General features: G+C 39.9%; 2 protein-coding genes across 2 annotated transcripts; one reads left to right on the top strand and one right to left on the bottom strand.

The window, feature by feature from the left end:
* The first annotated feature begins 325 nt into the window (after positions 1–325).
* Positions 326–1402, top strand: LOC134188993 (uncharacterized). Its single transcript, XM_062657215.1, has one exon. It carries the CDS (start codon positions 419–421, stop codon positions 1373–1375), a length of 957 nt encoding a protein of 318 aa, XP_062513199.1. The 5' UTR covers positions 326–418; the 3' UTR covers positions 1376–1402.
* A 5986-nt stretch (positions 1403–7388) lies between these two features.
* On the bottom strand, positions 7389–15030 carry LOC134188806 (carbonic anhydrase 1-like). The gene is made up of 8 exons (XM_062657008.1): positions 14941–15030; positions 14787–14831; positions 8625–8947; positions 8456–8551; positions 8281–8338; positions 8063–8220; positions 7874–7999; positions 7389–7797 (listed from the first exon to the last, which is right to left on the bottom strand). The coding sequence occupies exons 1-8, from the start codon at positions 14987–14989 to the stop codon at positions 7681–7683; spliced, it is 972 nt and encodes a 323-aa protein (XP_062512992.1). The 5' UTR covers positions 14990–15030; the 3' UTR covers positions 7389–7680.
* Positions 15031–17940: the final 2910 nt, after the last annotated feature.

Raw genomic sequence — 17940 nt, 5'->3', positions numbered from 1 at the left:
TATTGACTTTCTTGGCTGTCCAGTATACGGACCTGACTCCTATGTTTGTGAGTTTGTTTCCCAACGTGTGGACAGGATTTTGAACTGGCAGGATCGTCTGTCAGCTTTGGAGGATCCCCAAGTGGAGCTTCATCTCCTGAGGAGTTGCTTGAGCCTCTGTAAGCTGAATCATATCATCAGAACTGTTCCTGGCTGCAGGATTGACGAAGTTTTGTTACGTTTTGACAGAGGGCTTCATCATAGCTTGGAGTCTTTGTCCTCTTCCTCTATCTCTGATTTGCCATGGAGACAGGCTACACTTCCTACTCGTTTAGGTGATCTCGGTCTACGTGAGGCTCACAGATCTTCCTCTGCAGCCTTTGTCGGTAGTTGCAACTCCTCTCGGACTTTGTCTCTCCGCCTGCTCTTCACTCCTTCAATGCCATTTTCTCCACCTGATGGGTCAGATAGTATGTCTCCTACTTCCGTTTTCCCTGGCGAATTGGAATGTCGGCAGTGTTTGGCGGATCTTTTACCACCTAATAGTACGGCGCTATCTGTTAATTCCACGCAACATTCAATTCAACGAGCTTTAGATGACGCTTTGAAATCCAGCGTTAGGTCGTCTCTTTGTAGTTTGCGAGAACAAGCGCGTTTTAATGCTGTCACATTTCCTCATGTGGGGGCTTGGTTGAGGGCAATCCCTAACCCAAATCTCAGCCTGGCCATGTCCCCGCGTGAATTCGTGACTGCTTTGCGTTTGCGCTTAGGAGTTCCAGTGTTTTCACCTCCCCCACGTTCAATTCGCTGTGTCTGTGGCCATATTTTAGATGTCTTTGGTGACCACGCACTTGGCTGTAGCAGCTCTCTGCGAATCAGACGACATGACGCCTTATGTGACACCGTCTATCACTGGTTGCTTGTGGATAATTCTGGGGTACGAAGAGAGCAGCGGTGTTCTTCTCAATCCATGGACAGACCAGGTGATGTTTTTCATCCCGACTTCTCCAACGGAAAGGCTGCTTATTTTGATATCTCAGTGCGAAATTCATTTTCTCCCTCACATGTCATCAATGCAGCTGTAAAGGCTGGTGCTGCTGCTCAAGCTGGGGAAATGGAGAAAGACGAACGCCACGACTCAAATGTTTCCTCGTATGGTTGCTTGTTCTATCCTTTGGTTGTTGAGTCATATGGAGTCTGGTCAGAACATAGTCTTGAACTGCTGAAGTCTATTGCCAAGAAGTCTACTCTGTCTACAGGTCACAGTTTCAGCCGAGCTATTACTAACCTTCATGAACAACTGTCTGTGAAACTGTGGCAATACAACTCTCGCATGATAACTGAACATCTAGATGTTTTGTCTGTAGCAAGTGTTTGTAGTGGTGTTTTTCAGTAGTGTTCCGTCCATTGGGCGGTTATAATTTTAATAAAAATTTATTCAAATTTAAAAAAAAAAAAAAAAAAAAAAAAAATATATATATATATATATATATGATACAATTTTAGAAAAGATTTACCTTGGCTCTAATTAAGTCTTTTCTAGGGGTTTACGTAAACAGTCAAGTCAACCACGCCTATAAACCCGAGCATTTCCTACATACAAAGTGTACTATCGTACCCTGTTATGTGTATGTTTGTAAGCGCGTGTCACGCTCGGGGAGTTAGCTGAGAGCACAAAGCAGTCTGTTGCGGACGCGAAAAATGGGCTGACGTAGCTTTTGCGCATATTGAGACAGAAAGGCTGCGATGTCATATCCATAACAACAAACGTTATAGTGAGCTGGTATAGTTCTGAGGACCTCGTTTCATCACGTCCGTGTGGAAGTGTAGTTCTCTAGTTGGACAACACACACTATTGTTCATATAGAAACATTCCGTATGGATTAAATGCACTTAGAGAAACTCAATAATAAAAATTACGAATCGTTAATTAACGTATTGTGTCATTGTGTTTTCTGATTGTAAAGCGACGTGAACATCATCATCATCTCTGTTGCAATTGGTTGCTGCTGCTTTCGCGTGGGGTAAGTAGAAATCAACAATAAACTTAGTTTTATTGACGTTTTCCTTTGTGTAGATCAGTACTCTTACACAACTGGACACTGTGCAACCTCTGATAATCTAAAAGTTTAAGTTTGTCAACCGCTAGAGTGTTTTCTTAAAGGAACTCAGGTAATTCTATGTCAAGCATTTCATTTCGTCGATGTACCAAATGTACATACTGCATCAAGATGGTACACCTTGCCAACGTCTCTGGCATTGGAGGAAAAGGAGAGAAATTAATCTAAAAAACGGACGTTTATTTTCGAAATATTTTATTAATGTAATATCAATTTTAACAGAAAGTTCAGGCAAAACGGTAAGTCATCGCGTCAATGCATTAGAAGGCACAAACGTAAAGACACATGCATGCACAACTGTAGGGTCCGAAATGCCATTAGGGCATAAAAAGATCGAATGGAGAAATCGGTACCCAAGGTCCAGAACGCTTCAATTAGCAGACAATTGGAAGTGCAAATTGCTTGTATGGTGCTTGCTCAGGGCCAAAAGAGTGTGAAAGGTAGTAAAGGTCCAGTAGATCCGAAAGGAAGCAACGTAATCCTACCTATACGTTGAAGACTTTAACAGCGTAAGTTCCAGTGAGTCTACTGACAGGGAGAGATCGGTGAGGCTGGAGTTTTCAATCACGTGTCATCACTCAACAACTTGCCTTCGTGTGAAGCATCAACTTGCAGCTCACTTCGTCTTTCGCCCGTTTCTGTAAACTCTGCGCTTAAGAGAGACGCCGTCATGATATGTGCTGACTTGGAAAATGGAAAATTTTAATGGATTGAATTGATGACAAAAAGTGGGATTCTTACCAACGGTACAATATCTAGTCATAACTGTGTAGAAACAAATTCTTTGACACAGACTATATATATATATATATATATATATATATATATATATATATATATATATAAGTAGATAGACAGATAGATACATATATACAAATATACCAAATAAACAAATTTTTGGTAGGCAGCAGTTGCCAAGAATTGAATTTAATGAAATTAAAAGAATCAATATATTCTATTTTTACAAGATGGACTTTACCAAATAAAATAAAGCAAGATGCACTTAGTAACGGTAAGTTGCTACTTCATAACAAACTATTTGACAGTATTTTGAGTTGCTAATAGAGCTCTGTTTAGTGATGAGTAACATATATTTATTATTCTATAAATTAGGGATGCCTACAATTTATTATTAAAATATATCAATAAACCTATAGTATCTAAAACTATGTTCGGTATAAAATAATAGCAAAACTATCTTCGGTGGAAAAAGCTAGTGTCATACTCGTACTCCTTTGGCAAAATGTTTCGTCTCGATAAAGATAAATGTAAAATTACTATCAAATATTTTGCTTTGCTAGATGACAATAACTCTCGTATATAAAACGTTTAGTTATACCTGTCTGATTATCGTGTGGCTGAGTGCACCATGTTTTTATATGCATGTTGCATTGCACATCCATATATCTTTATATAACATTACATCTATAAATGTTTGATATGTCTTTCAGCTGTCTGCCTGTCTGTCAATACGTCTATTTTTATATTTGAATTAGGATATAATAGAAAATACCTAACTACGTTTGTTCTCTCTGTCTGTTTGTCTGTCTGTCTGTCCCTCTGTCTGTTTGACTGTCTGTCTGCCATCTGTCTGTAACATCAATCGCGTGAAAGTACCGGACAAATCACCGCGAAAAGGTGCATGCAGGGCCGGCGGAGCAAAGTGGGCCAGGTGGGCCATGGCCCACCCACCGTTCGAAAAAGGACTTCTACCAACAGGAGTTTGGCGAAAACTTCCGAAAATGGTATAGATAATTAAATATATTAGCTATTGTTCACCTCTACAGATGAGACAAACCAACCATAACTCGGAAGCTTACAGCAGGGAAAGTGGGACGGCACAACATGCCTCGCAAACCCAGTCACCCTAGTAGTAAAAAAGTTGTCAAGTGGGCGGAGCCTAGCCAAGCAAGGCCTGGCCCACCCAACATCTGGAGGGCTTCGCCGGCTTTATCATGAAGACTAGACGTTCCACACCACAATGCAAACACATGCTTCTGTTGTTAGACGGTCCCTCCCATTTCGAGGAGTCGACCTCACGTAAAATCTATAATTTGATTGAACCTTAAAATTATTAATGTTTGTGTTTGCAGGCTTATTGTGATATGACGACAGACGGTGGCGGATGGCAATTGATTGGCAAGTCATTTCAGACGAATGTGAGAAATTTTCGTCCAACAAGCGAGCCAGTAACTTTGACAAGCGAGCAAGGATGGTCAAATAGATTTGGATCCATCCTCGTCAACGATTTTCGTGCGCAATTTTCCACTTTGAGTTTGATGGAAGATACGAAAGAAAATTGGTAGAAAAAAAGTTGTTGTTTGATATCAATATAATAGAGAAAGTCAAACGTGCATGTTGGTGCGTGTGTATGTCAGGTACTATCATTTGGTTCATCCTCGACCTCTTACTGAACTTTTCACATCTGGATATACAAATGGTGCGATAATAATGGAATCTCAAACATTGAATATACAGTTGACATTCGCGATGGTACAAAAACAACAATCATAGATGTTCAGCATTTCAAGATTGCTATTCATTAAGTTCATTGCTACATGTTTACTCGTAACCTACTGATTGAGTGTGTCACTTCTGTATTAACTGTCAGGATTTCTTCCATAAAATTAAAATCAACAATTGTTTCACTTCTATTAGTTGTTCTATTTCTGGCAACGACGGCTCATTTAGGTCAGCCACAATAATTTTTGTGAAATAAATTGGACGTTTGCGCTTTCATGTTGTAAACTAAACTCAATTTACGTGTCTGCCAGTGTCAATGAACCGTTCAATGAATTTACTAAACGGCGCTGTATACAAAAGATGCGCGATATTTTTATTGCTACAACTGAAAATCAGTTGTTCAAGTTTGATTTGATAAAACGTTTATGCAAAATTTCCACAATGATGACCGAAATACAAATCCAAACCATTTATCGAGCCTCTAGTCTGCGGTTGTCTCTGTGCATAAGAGTGCGAACTCAATCATCCTGCATGCAAGCATCGAGGTCATACATATTGTACAATATTACTGTACTATATTAAACCATAAAACGCTTAGTTTTTGCAAATACAACATTTACTAAATTTAATGTCCCGCTTTGTAGTTGGTATATAGTAATGTTGAGCAAGTCCACTGTTTAGAACGGTTTTGCGTCAAACGAGATCACGTGAGTATATATCGCAATCCTGCGTTGATCCACACAAATCAGAAATCACGAAATAGAAATCAAGAAATCAAGTTGAAATAGACTATATACAAGACAATTTGGAGAGGATGAACAAAATGCAATTGGCGGCGAGAGATGATTAAAGTAAATAGTTTATTCTGTTCGGTGGCAAGCTGCTGCAGCAATGATACGCTTGTAACTCGAAATGGAATGAGCGTAAGAGTTCATGTACATGTGACAATACTGTAGAAACACCGTTAGAATAGGAATAAATTATGAGTTGGAATAAACACATTTATCACTTGGCATTTCTTGCAGTTTCGATGGACTGTCTGCTAGATGTGGACAAGACACATATTCGACTGCTTTCTTTGGATGTGATGATGGCAGTTGTTGTGCATGCTGGGGTTCAACTGGAAGACAAAAAAGTTACTGCAGCAATAACTGTGGAGCAAGAAACGGTGGTAGCAAACAATATTTTAGATCTGCATGGTTCTATGTACGCTAGTGGAACAATTCTTTTGTCGAGACAGCAGAGAATAGCGTATACGTATACGTGTACGTTGCACGACAAGTTATTCATACAGCTTCATTGATACTGCATATATGTGTTCATCTAATATTCTAGCTGGAAAGCCAAACTGTTTTAAAGTCGAGCAATTCAAAGTCTTTGGTGTAGTAAACGAGTTGATTTGCCATAACTTGTTTGTCATATTTACAAGTTAGCATTTCATTAACACATTACATTACATTACACTTCAACTGACACAACAGGCTAGATCGCTACCTTCACGGTCTAGCTGATGATGGATGTAAATGCAAACAACTGAAATTATTTGAATTCTCTTTTACCCCGACAATATTGACTTCCAGTCGACATTTCGTTCACACTCTCTCTCGACTTCGCTAATCCAATGCAGCGATTTTGGAAATTAGAAGATACAATGGCAAAGCCAGGAGTTGGATTTGTAAATATGACAGCATTCAACCCCACATGCACTCACTCCAAACAGTACAACAGAATGATGTAACTCAATTGCAAACAGTTTAAACCTAGACAGCCTACATCATGCTCTATTGATCCTACAGCTTGAAACAATTACTAACTCTGTCTACGGTTTATGCAATCTAACTTTCTCGTTAACCCTAAGCCAAAAGTAAATAATTATCTATGCCATGGCTGCTGTCGTCACAGTCCATGTTTTGTCTGTGATTAGCTTGGACGATCTCATAGTCGGCAAACTCTCTCGTCATCTGAAACTGTTTCTCGACTGCTTGGTTAACTAATTAGATGAAGTCGTTGGTTGAGGTTGTGGACGGAAATTCTGTAGCTCCACATTAAACGGGTAGGTTGGTGTAATCTGCAGTGGTCTCTAGAGACTTCAATCGATTCTAAGAAAGACTGTTGTCTTTCGCCATAGATGCAGTACATGCATGTACCAGTCCTTAGAATGCCCTTCTTGGTGTCAACAAATCTACAGCAGCCAATTTGGAGTACTTTGAATATATTACTTATGATAAGTTATGACAAGTTATATAACCTTTCGTTAAGAGTAAAACCTTCTCAAAGACAAGGTATTGTTCAAACGAAAATTGAACTGATTGAATTTGCATTAATTAAATAGGGTGCTCAGTAATGCTAATAATCTAATTAAAAAGGTTACCTGTTGATCGTTCTCGTTGAATTACTAGTCTGTATACTGGTGTACACTACCGCACCCTGTCTGGCACGGCACACTGTCTAAGCATACACACTACCGTACATTCAAGCAATGAAATGTAAATCATTTCTATAAGTTATTAGCATTGGAGCTTGTAATTAAGGACGTCACTATGATATTTGAGTCCCACTTCTGCATAAAATAATGGCGACTGCTAGTGTAAAAGCAGATATTCGTATTTGTATAATGAAGAAGCAACGGCTTGTTTCTATTAATTAAAAGTTACTAATAAATAACTAATAATTATCAATATTTTCCTAACCATTACGAGCTGCAGCCATTTTCTGAAACCGTGTGGCAATATCCGCCCATATTGCGAGCTTACTAGTAGAGTTTCTCGCAGCCATGCGGTCCAGGAAAATTAAGGAAAAGTGCGCAAAGTCAGATGAAGTCGGCGTCAATTGTACAGTACACGCACTGAAGTGCACGTATTTGTTTAGTAGTAAAGAGCCAAAAAACACAACCATCGTTGCAAATTCTTTCTGCATGCCAACCAATATCTTACTACAATTAACAATCAACAAATAAGCTAAATGTTATACCAAACTTCACTCATGCATGCTAGGTAATATTATTAGCAATTAAATAATCGCTCAATCCATCCATTCTCAATTAGCTAACTCAATCCAAACCAACGCCCAAGCAATCACTGTCTCTGTGTCTCGACACTTGACAACATAGGAGTGAGATCTAAGGATTTAGCAGCAGCAGCACCAAAGCAACGGACAGCAATTGCACATAGATCAGAGCAATCACTGAAATGTCACTCGATGGAGATGTGGGCGTGGCTTGTTTCACAGTAGGCGTCTACAAATTGAGTACAAGGTAACAACATTCATCAGCTCTGCAAGCTCCGGATGCATGCCAACATAGTATACAATACCTCTTTCTCAAAGTTTCGCACAACTTGTCTTCCATTGAGTGGTTGCACCACACGGTAGTTGTCAGCCACGACGTCTCCGATGTTATTAGAGTAAGCTGCTGACAAAGTTCTTCTAAAATGTGTCATCTGCGTAAATTTGCCAGAGTAAGAAGAAAACAATAAAACACATTCATGCACAAGGTACAGTACTTGGTCGGATGACATAGAAGATGCATCTTTCATTACAATCCACTTCACAGATTCGTAGCAGGGGGGTGTTGTCAACGATCCTGAATAGGAGTAGTAATCTCTTTGGCTGCCTGGAAGTAGATCTTGCAACTTTAGTAGCGACACATCACTAACATTGTCTGGAAACAGAAGAAAACTTGTAATCCCAAAATGTATTGATACGCACACAAAAATGATGCCTTTGTAAAGCATTCGATCAATATGTAAGAGATCCAATTGTGGATTTGTATCTCCAACCTAAACATAAAATTAATAAATTTACTAGTGCAAATATTTACATATAGCAACTATAGTTTAATAGTTAATTAATCATAAAAATTTGGATTTGTGATATGCAAATTTTAATAGAAATACCTCAAAAAATACTCCAACTACAGCGAGACCATCCGATTCGTTGACAGCGGTAGCAAATGATGGATACTTGCCTGAATTGTAATGGACAAAATGTACCTAATATCATGAAAGTACGCAATTGTAGTATCACAAATCACAACCACAATAACAAAATTACTCAATCCTTTACCTCAGCTGCGTACTGGAATCCATTAATTGTATGTTCTGAACCAGTCAAATCTTTGGATCCAAAATGAAAGTGGAATTGCTCCAGAGTATATGTTGATCCACCTACAGGTCCACCTTGAAGCGTTGGTCTATTACTACCCTTTGGATTATACTGAAGAGAATGGCCCGTGTTCTTCATGGTGCCATTTTGCAGAGAACTGTAGCCATTAAACATCAGCTCACTCAAATCTGCTTTCAGCACAGCAGCATCAACGTTTAGGTCGATTGGAGATTGCTTTTGGCCATCACAGAGAGGATACAAATGCTTCCAATCCGAATCATTGCCTAAATTTAGAAATAATAAAAAAGTAAAACATTAATTATTTAAAGTTTGCTAGGAATTAATTGCCAATAATATGGTAGTCACTTATACGTTATAGCCACGCACATGAAATCCATTAACAAGATACATTATGTAATAGTATGATTCTGTGGTGAGTATACATGACTGTATATATATATATATATATATATATATATATATATATATATATATATATATATATATATATATATATATATATATACATATAAATGGATAGCTATATAGTCGTAGACCTGGAATTTCGTGTTGAAGTGTAGTTTGAGTTTGACTCAACGAATGTAGTCCAAAATGTGTACCGATGAAACCCAATAGACAGTCATTATGTGAGCGAAGTAGTTATGCACGTTGCAGTGGGGGACCATTCAAGGGAAGTCTTGGAACCGGCTGTTCACGTTTTTGCTAACTACATTGCCAAAGATGCACGCGTATTGAGCAATTTCTGGAAAACAGTACGTCATGTCCACAACAACAATCCTTAATGTCAATTTGTCATAATATGCACTACATTCTGAACTATCAGACGATAAGGTCCCCAAATAAGGTTCCACTTGACAGCTAAAGGATTGTTACAGCTGTACCTATCATTAACGTAACTTCGCCAAAGCGTTTTTCTCGATAGGCCTCACAAACTCGTAGAAACAGGAGAAGATTCAAGGTTACTAGGGGGCCTCACCCAAAGTGCTGGTAATTGGAGTCATCTAGACGTTCAGATTGTCCTTACCTGATATTCTAGAATTCATATGCTCACCAACTGATGTCATAGCAGTTTCCAGGCGTCAGCATAGGCAGATCATCAACACAATAGCAATGTCACCATTTGTAAGGAAGCACAACCCAAGAAAATAGCCACGTATAGATGATGATAATTGTGAGGATTCTAGAGGTGATAGTGATGACAATGGTTCTCATTAACAAGCTGAATTTTTCACTAAACTAAATAATTGAATAAAAAAACTAGAATATAAGGTAATCAGAAAATAGCCATGCTCAAGATAACACCTATGCTGTCATAGAACATTTCAAATGTCCCACAGCATGATAATGAATTGCCTAATAGCACAAACCTCACACTAAAATACATCATAAAACAATAATCCATAAAAGACCATGAAATCTAGTATGAGCCTTAAATAATTACAACTTCCCCGGCAATTGGTAACTTAATTGCTGACGAATGATAATGTGTAGGTGTGGAAGGTCACGCGCGCTAGTACAATATTCATCCTTAGCTGATGCCAACAGCAGCCCAGTATCTTCCAGTTTCTTTTTATGAATTTGTAGTATAGCGATACATCTTTGTTCATTGTACACATCCTAAGGGAATCCATTATGAAATCAATAACATTACTGACTGAACAAAGGTTAAATGCAGTAGAACCGTTTCTACATCGCTATAACGTACTTCAAACATTCTGAATGCTGTGATTATACTACAGAAAAGCGATAGGACCTTCATTTAGGAATCAATTTTTTTCTACAGACTACAGTACAAACTAAGAGCTTTGTGGGCGTGGTTTTAAAGCACTCTAGCGAGCTACCTCCTCTGCTGACGTTGAAGTGCCACAAAATGTAAATGACAATACATGCAGTATATAATATGTATACTGCTAATGTTAATATTATTGCAAGCTAATAGTCCAACACTACAAAGAAGCACTATACTGCAGTAACTAAGTCAATGTAGAAGCAGGGCTCTGCCCACTGAGGTCAGGGCCCTCACCATCACTTGACAAATACTGGCCATCACGCCACATGTTCGGACCACCACTATATATTTCAGCTGGAGTTTCACTTGTTCGAAGCTAACGAGCATTGGAAGGTACATGAGCAGTTTGTTGCAAGGTGAGTTGACACTGTGTTACGTCGTCTGCAGACCCATCCTGCTATGATACAATTGTAGATCGAGCACGAAGGTGGTGTAAGATCTAACAAAGAAGTCTGGATGTCAGTGATGAGCAAAGCAATATCATAGGTGCCCTGCGACAGAGCCAGTCAAAGTCTTCAGGTTTTTTTTGCTAGACAGACACACTGGCTGCACAAAACCTGAAGCTCTTGCATGGATAGAAGACGTCTAACCATGCCACATAGTATAGTTCATATAACATAGTTCCACAACTGTTGACAAAAGTTGAAGCTTTCTGTTAGTCTTTCAGATCATGATCCATCCACATTGCGATACATCTGTTTGGCGCTTTCTTGTCTCTTTTACAACAATGCATGATCATCCACGCAAGAGTTTGCTCTACTGCCTTCCTGGATATCTGAAATAACTAAACCCCTTAATTAATGCATAAATCCAGCCAACACTCCCAAGACTCCAGGGCAGAACGCTCCAGATAATTTACAACATTGACAATATCTGATAAAGTAGTAAACAAGCATGGCCACAACAACATTTCAAGAACTACAGTACTGATGCGTTGCAAAGTTCCTACTAGAATATCTTTGTGGGTCTATAAAAGTAAACAGGAATAAACACTATGACTGCTGAAATTTAGGAAACCATGCTGGCTCCGGATCTGCTATTATAACATGTTAACCAAACTGGTTCCAGTTGCTGGTCTGTTGGCCTTCTAAGATGATAGGGTGCCAATTGGTCCACCCATTCCAGGGCTGTGGCCGGACTACCTTTTTCAGTGAATTTCACCAGAGACCTATTTCATCTATTTCCGTTGTAAATAAGTAATTTAGTTAGTAAAATAAAAGCTTACGTGTTGATCACATACACTCAAACTCTACATTTTACAATTTCCTACTACATACAAGTAGTTTCAAACTTTCAGACCAACTCTTGCAGCTCACCAACCCAGCTGAAATGCAAGGCTATATTACACATGCATGTTAGCGCACGTTAGGCCGGACCACTCTTTATTTGCTTGCTGTGGGCCTACGTTCAACGGTTGTATCCAAATAAGTCTTCGTAGGAAGGGCTTACAAGATAATGGGATGACCGTTGGTTTCCGTTCGAGTAGGATGAACTTATTTAGTAGGTAGTCGACGAATTGCGATATCGCCTTGGTCAGCCCCCAGCTGCCCGCCATGATGAGTCGATACACTACTGGATTCTTATGTATCTTGCTCAGAAAGTAGAGCTGCTGTGTTCTCACACTCTCTAACGTCTTGTATCAATATATAATGAGAAATGCCAGATCTAGCAGTTTCTACGGATACTAAAATAAACACAAAGTGTTAGCAACTGGAATGCAAACTAGAACGCAGCCAAAAGACGTTGTAGCAGAATCGTATGACGTACTCACAATCAAAGGAGAACTCTCACCAAATACTACAACTTGTTGAAAGAAAGATACAAGGCCTGCTATCTTCCTGCAGGAAACCTACAGTCCAGACAGCCACAGAAGCAGAGGATCAGCAACGAGTTGTTCAGACGATTCCCCGTATGTACACAAAGTCTTACACTCTTGAAGTAACTACTTTAGGTTTAACCATACCAAGTGCTCCTAACGCCAACAAAATTCAGCGAGACGTGATCTATGAACTAATCTAAGAAGGGCCTCCTTCTGAGGCTCCACGATTGTATTGACACAGTCAATACTTGCGTGATAACTTTGGGGTCCCAGTTTGCTTTAGTCAATAAATCACAACTTGACACCATATGTCTCACAATCCTTACCTTGAAATGTGCACAGGTATCGGTCTTCCTTGCTAACCAACAATCAGAGTTATGCTCATGCCAAAAACGGGTACTACACACGCCCACGCAGGTAATTTCAATGCTTTATTTCTTCGTTACGGTAAACTTCTGCAGTAAACGGTTGCAAAGGGTTTTGTCATGAAGTGACAGCTTTCATCTGAGAGATAGTTGATTTGCATGGTGAGAGTTCCCCTTCAAGTTTTATTATTTATTTTGAGACGTGTTACGCAGAAGGCGGAGCAAGTCGTCATGTCTAGAATCACGTGACCGATGGCGCTACACGGTACTGCACATCTCCAGGAATGAACCAACAGTCTCCGCTCTGTAGGAGGGTAGTCTCATGTAGTAAGCTCCTCCCTCCTTCTGACATGAAGATGTAGAAAAGGGGAATGGCTGACTACGTGAGACTAAGGAGGGCTTTTAAGTTAATAGATTCGTGTGACTGATCTTTCTGCTCATCAGGATATCAACACAGCAATTGCATTGCTCATTACCGTCTTCAGTTAGTAAAGTTCTCCCACTGTTTCAACTTGACTTTGACAAGCAAAACACGGCTTCCCTGCCAGTATGATGACATGCTTGAGTTTGCACGCATGTGCTCGTGCAGTTCAATCAGACCACACGACCGTGTGAACCTTATAGTGCTATATTATGTGGGAATTTCTTAATAACCGAGTGAGGGGTGCTACACAACAGAAAGGTAGCCACCTGTCTGAACCATTTTTCAATATTTTTACTTTCACCAACTTCCGGAATAGGGCATAGCTGATTAGATAAGTCTTACTGAATCACTCTGAGACAGCCTCATATGAATCAGAACACTTACAGCCTATAGACTTGTTCATAACAGATAGTGGAACCACATGGTGTCTTGCTTCTGTCACGTCCCTATAGTGCCTTGATCATCACCCCTTTTGGGAGTCTAGGAATTAACCCTGTGCTGCATCTTACTCCGCACAGACGCATGGTTGCTATACTTGGTTGCCTTTTCACTAAGACGTCATGATGCTCAACACGTCCATGCTCAAGACGTTGCATGCTGTCACTAGACAGTACGTCTGCACATGAGCGTTTGCGCGTGCCTACATGCTAATTTTCAACGAGACCACTTCCAAACTGTCGGCTACGGTCCTGCACAAGTATCACGACAACAAACTCAAGCAGGATCGTGGTTATCTCCCTTTCACGTGTCTAACTCGCGCGAGATCCTACTAGAAAATTTACGGTGACTGGATTGTGGCAGACGTTGGATGGGCGTAGCCAACAAGATAAACCACGCCTTAATTTCACACTAAACATCTTTGGCTGTCTGCCTCAAAGACAATAGTTACTGTGTATTCCCTGTTAGTGTGAACTAAAAAGTGAGTAATGAAGTAGAGGTCACACCAAGTGTGCTCATTAGAACACTAAGAGCTGCTCCAGTTGGACCATGTTACACCAATTATCTTAAATGGTTCCAGTTGCTGATGCGTTCGTCTTACAAGACAATTGCATGATAACCATTGTTCCACCCGTTTGTCTTTGATATGCACAAGTATTATCGAAAGGCTTAGGTAATTTGACAAACAGAAACGACAAACCTAGCGGTTTCTAGCGCTACCGAGATCATCGCGATAGTCCAACAAACAACGGAGATATTGATGATTTTAAAGTTCACACTTATAGTGAACAGACAGTAGATTCTCCCACTCACCCGTTGACTCTCACTTCCTCAGACTTGCACTCACTTGGCCCAGATGAGAGAATACACAAGTGGTCTTACTTAGAAACAGGAGGAGTCAACCCGATTGACGCCAGTCTAAGTGTCAGTCACATCTCAAAGTTACTTTTTTAGATCACATGCTCGATCTTATAGTTAGCGATTCAAGCGCAAACTGGAGGTACGTACGTGCTAGACAATATAGACACAAGGAGACCAACCTCGAGACAACAAACACAGACAAGCAACCTGAACCGCTTGACTATACTCAACTATCAAAACAATACGAATCGACCAGATTGAACAATAACAGAGTACACGCTTCTAAACCTTAGATTAGACAAAGGCGCTTTGGAATTTGGGATTCATTGTACTCTCTAGCTACATCTCGGTTACTACAGTACGTCGACAGTACTGTAGTTCAGGCCACCTACCTCTCCAGTCTTACCTTGACTATTCTTCGAATAAGACCAGCCTGCTTTCGCTTCGGTTTCTGAAACAAACGACACACATTTCCAGTACACGTCTACCTCCTGCATGCAGAGCGTGAGATCTACAGAGGTGTCAAGCACAACACTCTGGTGTCAGCCTTTCAGAATTACCTTTGTTGAGCACTGCTAGCAGCAGAGACACAATAAGGAAACCGCCCATAGCTGTTAGTTGACGAGGAATGATATTATCACCTGGTAAGCAGTCAGGCTGTCGCTAATTTGCAACTGTTCATGTGAGACGTCTTGCTAGTTAAGTTCCTGCACGTGACGGGAACCGGTGGTACTTTACTAAACGCCCGTTCTGCATGTCTAGCTCATGAAAAGAAAACAGAAGTACTTGCCTCACAGCAATTCAACATAGTCTCCAGCGAGACTACCAATTCGAAATGCACACGATTGCAAAACAACAACACCAAGTTACAACGTACAACACTAAACACCAATACCTAGCATCGACCAGAGTACAACAAAAACAGCTTAAAGTTAGTAAATTGCATCAATTTAAGACTCCCGGCTGGCGTTTGTCTAGCTATTGTCTAGTAAAGAGCATAACCTAGCAACATGGCATGTCGGAAACTTTCAAGTGGTAAGGCCTATACCTTGGCGCCACGCCTACTTTGAATTAATATCAATACAATAGAGATGTCCAAATTCTGTGCTAAGCTTTTAGTTAAAGTTAAGACAAAATTAATTAAATTTGAGATATACACATGTACAGCATCTACCATACGTACAGTACTATAAAAATATTGTAGATAGACTTGTAGAGCTCATGATCACCCCAGCTAGAAACGATAAATGTGCTTGAAATGATCTTCAAACAACCGCGTCCTTTCCAAACTGTCGCTGTAGAATTGAAGGCTGTCACCAACGTATGGTACTGATATTGATAACTCGACTCCTGGAAGAATATCTAGCGTCAATGCCGCGCATGCGTAGTGAACAGCAGACGACATCTGGGGTTTTCGCAATCCTAGACGTTTTTTCTAGATTGCTAGCCTACTTACGCATAAGCTGATAAACACCAAACAAGTAGTTTAATTACCAATGCAAATTACTTATGGAAAACAGAGTGAGTGGTAATTTAACCAGTAACGTCATTTTCTCCTCTAGATTAATAGTAAAATACTAAGAGCTGAAAAATGTGTGTAGATTGTATTTAGGATTGACAAAATTTACTGCGCAAACGTCCGGAGATTGAGGCTGCATGGCTGAGGCTGCTCGCACTATCTGTTTGTTCTATTCGTGTTAGAGTTGATTATTAATTAATGGTAGTGGCAGCACTTTGTTTCTGTGTAACTATGCATACGCGTATGACACTTTCAGCCTCACGTGAGGCTGAAAGTGTTATACGGGAACCGGACACTGCCAAGCTCACGTGAGTCTGAGTATAACTACGTAAGGTAAGAGAATGAAACGTCACGTGTGTATGTCTCAGTAGGGAGTGTCCCACTTAATACGGGACATACGGCCATCAAATTTGTGGTATGGGTGCAGGCTTTTCTGAAGTGTGTGCGTTTAATTAAGGTATTGTTAGTCTGCCTGTTCGTTTATCCATACAGTAGATAGATGTATTAAAGGCGTACTACTCGTACATAGTGGGCCCAGTGCTCAGCATGGTTCTCCACTAATTTTGTCTCACTGGGTTTGCATGGTTCTCCACTAATTTTGTCTCACTGGGTTACTCCTCAACTCTACAATGTTTGGTCTCCAAACCTTGAAATATTTTTACTCCCATGAGAACATGACTTTCTGTTATCAAACCAATCAACTGTTATAAGTTAGTTAATTAATTAAATACAACTCGTATTGGTTGATATCAAATTTTCCTGTTTAATCACATAGTGGGTTTTAACTAACTTACAGGACAAGAGTAGCTGTGAAAATATTTCAAAAAGCATGGGTCACGTAAATGTATTGTAGAATTATCAGGGAATTGTAAAACATCCGGGGTGTTTGTGAAAGTGTCATGGCCGCGTCCACGGAACGATCTGTGGTTGTTAGACGAGAGTTTCGGTAGTGTACTGTTGTCCAGTTATTGGTAGCTAGTTATTTGGAGTAGATTAGGGATATATGTCACCGTTTGGGGGGAGGAATCACTGTTTTAGGCCCACTTTGTTTCAGAAGCTGATCCCTACCTAGCTAAAGCAATTGTTTGGGCTGTATTTGTTGCCGTAGCTGTGTTTCTGCAATCGCACTGCGTAAGCGGGACCATATAAAGAATGCACACCACCCCTCTAGAACGCACCAAGTAGGTACATGGTACAAAGCGTGTCAGCCACGTGTGGGTCAATGCACTTTCCGGCCATTCATTTTTTCAATTTTTAGTTTGACTAAAATTAAAAGGTACATTGTGCATTTTAATTTTTGGACCAATTTTTATCCAAAAATTAAAAATTACAAAATCAAAAAATGATTTACTACGTATAAGAAAATCAAAAATACAAAATTGAAATGACGGCTGCACCTTCCGGCTAAGTATATTCTATCCAGTCTTCAGTGACAGCACCTAGACGCGATAAAGCAATTTGATTGTTGGCACTGTCTCCTTCAAGGTGTACACTCTAGGTGACAATCTCAAGTAACAGGCTGATCAGGGTTAGCAGTAATGATCTAGGATTCTATGCGGAAGCCAATTTTTTTTGTTCAGCTGATGTGGCGTCTCTAATTTGTTAATTGTACACACTTTCGCTAGTACAGATATTCAGTTTGTAACACACTTGCAGGTATAGAAGAAGTGCACCTGAACCTACGCCAAAGCGATTAGAATTGTGGCACAGGTTTAACTTAGGCATAGCACAGTTCACCTGCACTTGCCTTAATTAAACGCTAAGCCGATTAGCTTGTTTTAGCACAAATTACTCAACAGAATAATTTCACAACAGTGATAATTAAACTGTATAACTTAGCACTCAGATAACCATCTCCTGGATACAGTACAGGTATTGTTGCTCAAAAAATGGTGGATCTGACCATAGGTGTAACAATAAATTAATCAACAAGAATAAGGCGCTCGATTAATTCAGCAGAAACTCTCCATGTTCATCATGTGCTAATTGTTATCTTTTAGAAATAATTGCCTTCTAATTAAAACCAACCCTGGGTAGCTTG

The sequence above is a fragment of the Corticium candelabrum genome, chromosome 13, assembly GCF_963422355.1.
Source record: "Corticium candelabrum chromosome 13, ooCorCand1.1, whole genome shotgun sequence".
NCBI lineage: Eukaryota > Metazoa > Porifera > Homoscleromorpha > Homosclerophorida > Plakinidae > Corticium > Corticium candelabrum.
The sequence above is the reverse complement of the archived record's forward strand: the minus strand, read 5'-3'. Positions and strand labels throughout refer to the sequence as shown.

What these genes read in the sequence shown, in the direction of transcription:
- LOC134188993 (XM_062657215.1), top strand. Translation starts at nt 419, where the DNA reads ATGCCATTTTCTCCACCTGATGGGTCAGATAGTATGTCTCCTACTTCC.
- LOC134188806 (XM_062657008.1), bottom strand. Translation starts at nt 14,989, where the DNA reads ATGGGCGGTTTCCTTATTGTGTCTCTGCTGCTAGCAGTGCTCAACAAA. An exon ending in GATTCCAGTACGCAGCTGAG is followed by an intron (nt 8,552 to 8,624) that starts GTAAAGGATTGA and finishes TCATGATATTAG; the next exon opens with GTACATTTTGTCCATTACAA. An exon ending in CTTCTATGTCATCCGACCAA is followed by an intron (nt 8,000 to 8,062) that starts GTACTGTACCTT and finishes AAATTTACGCAG; the next exon opens with ATGACACATTTTAGAAGAAC.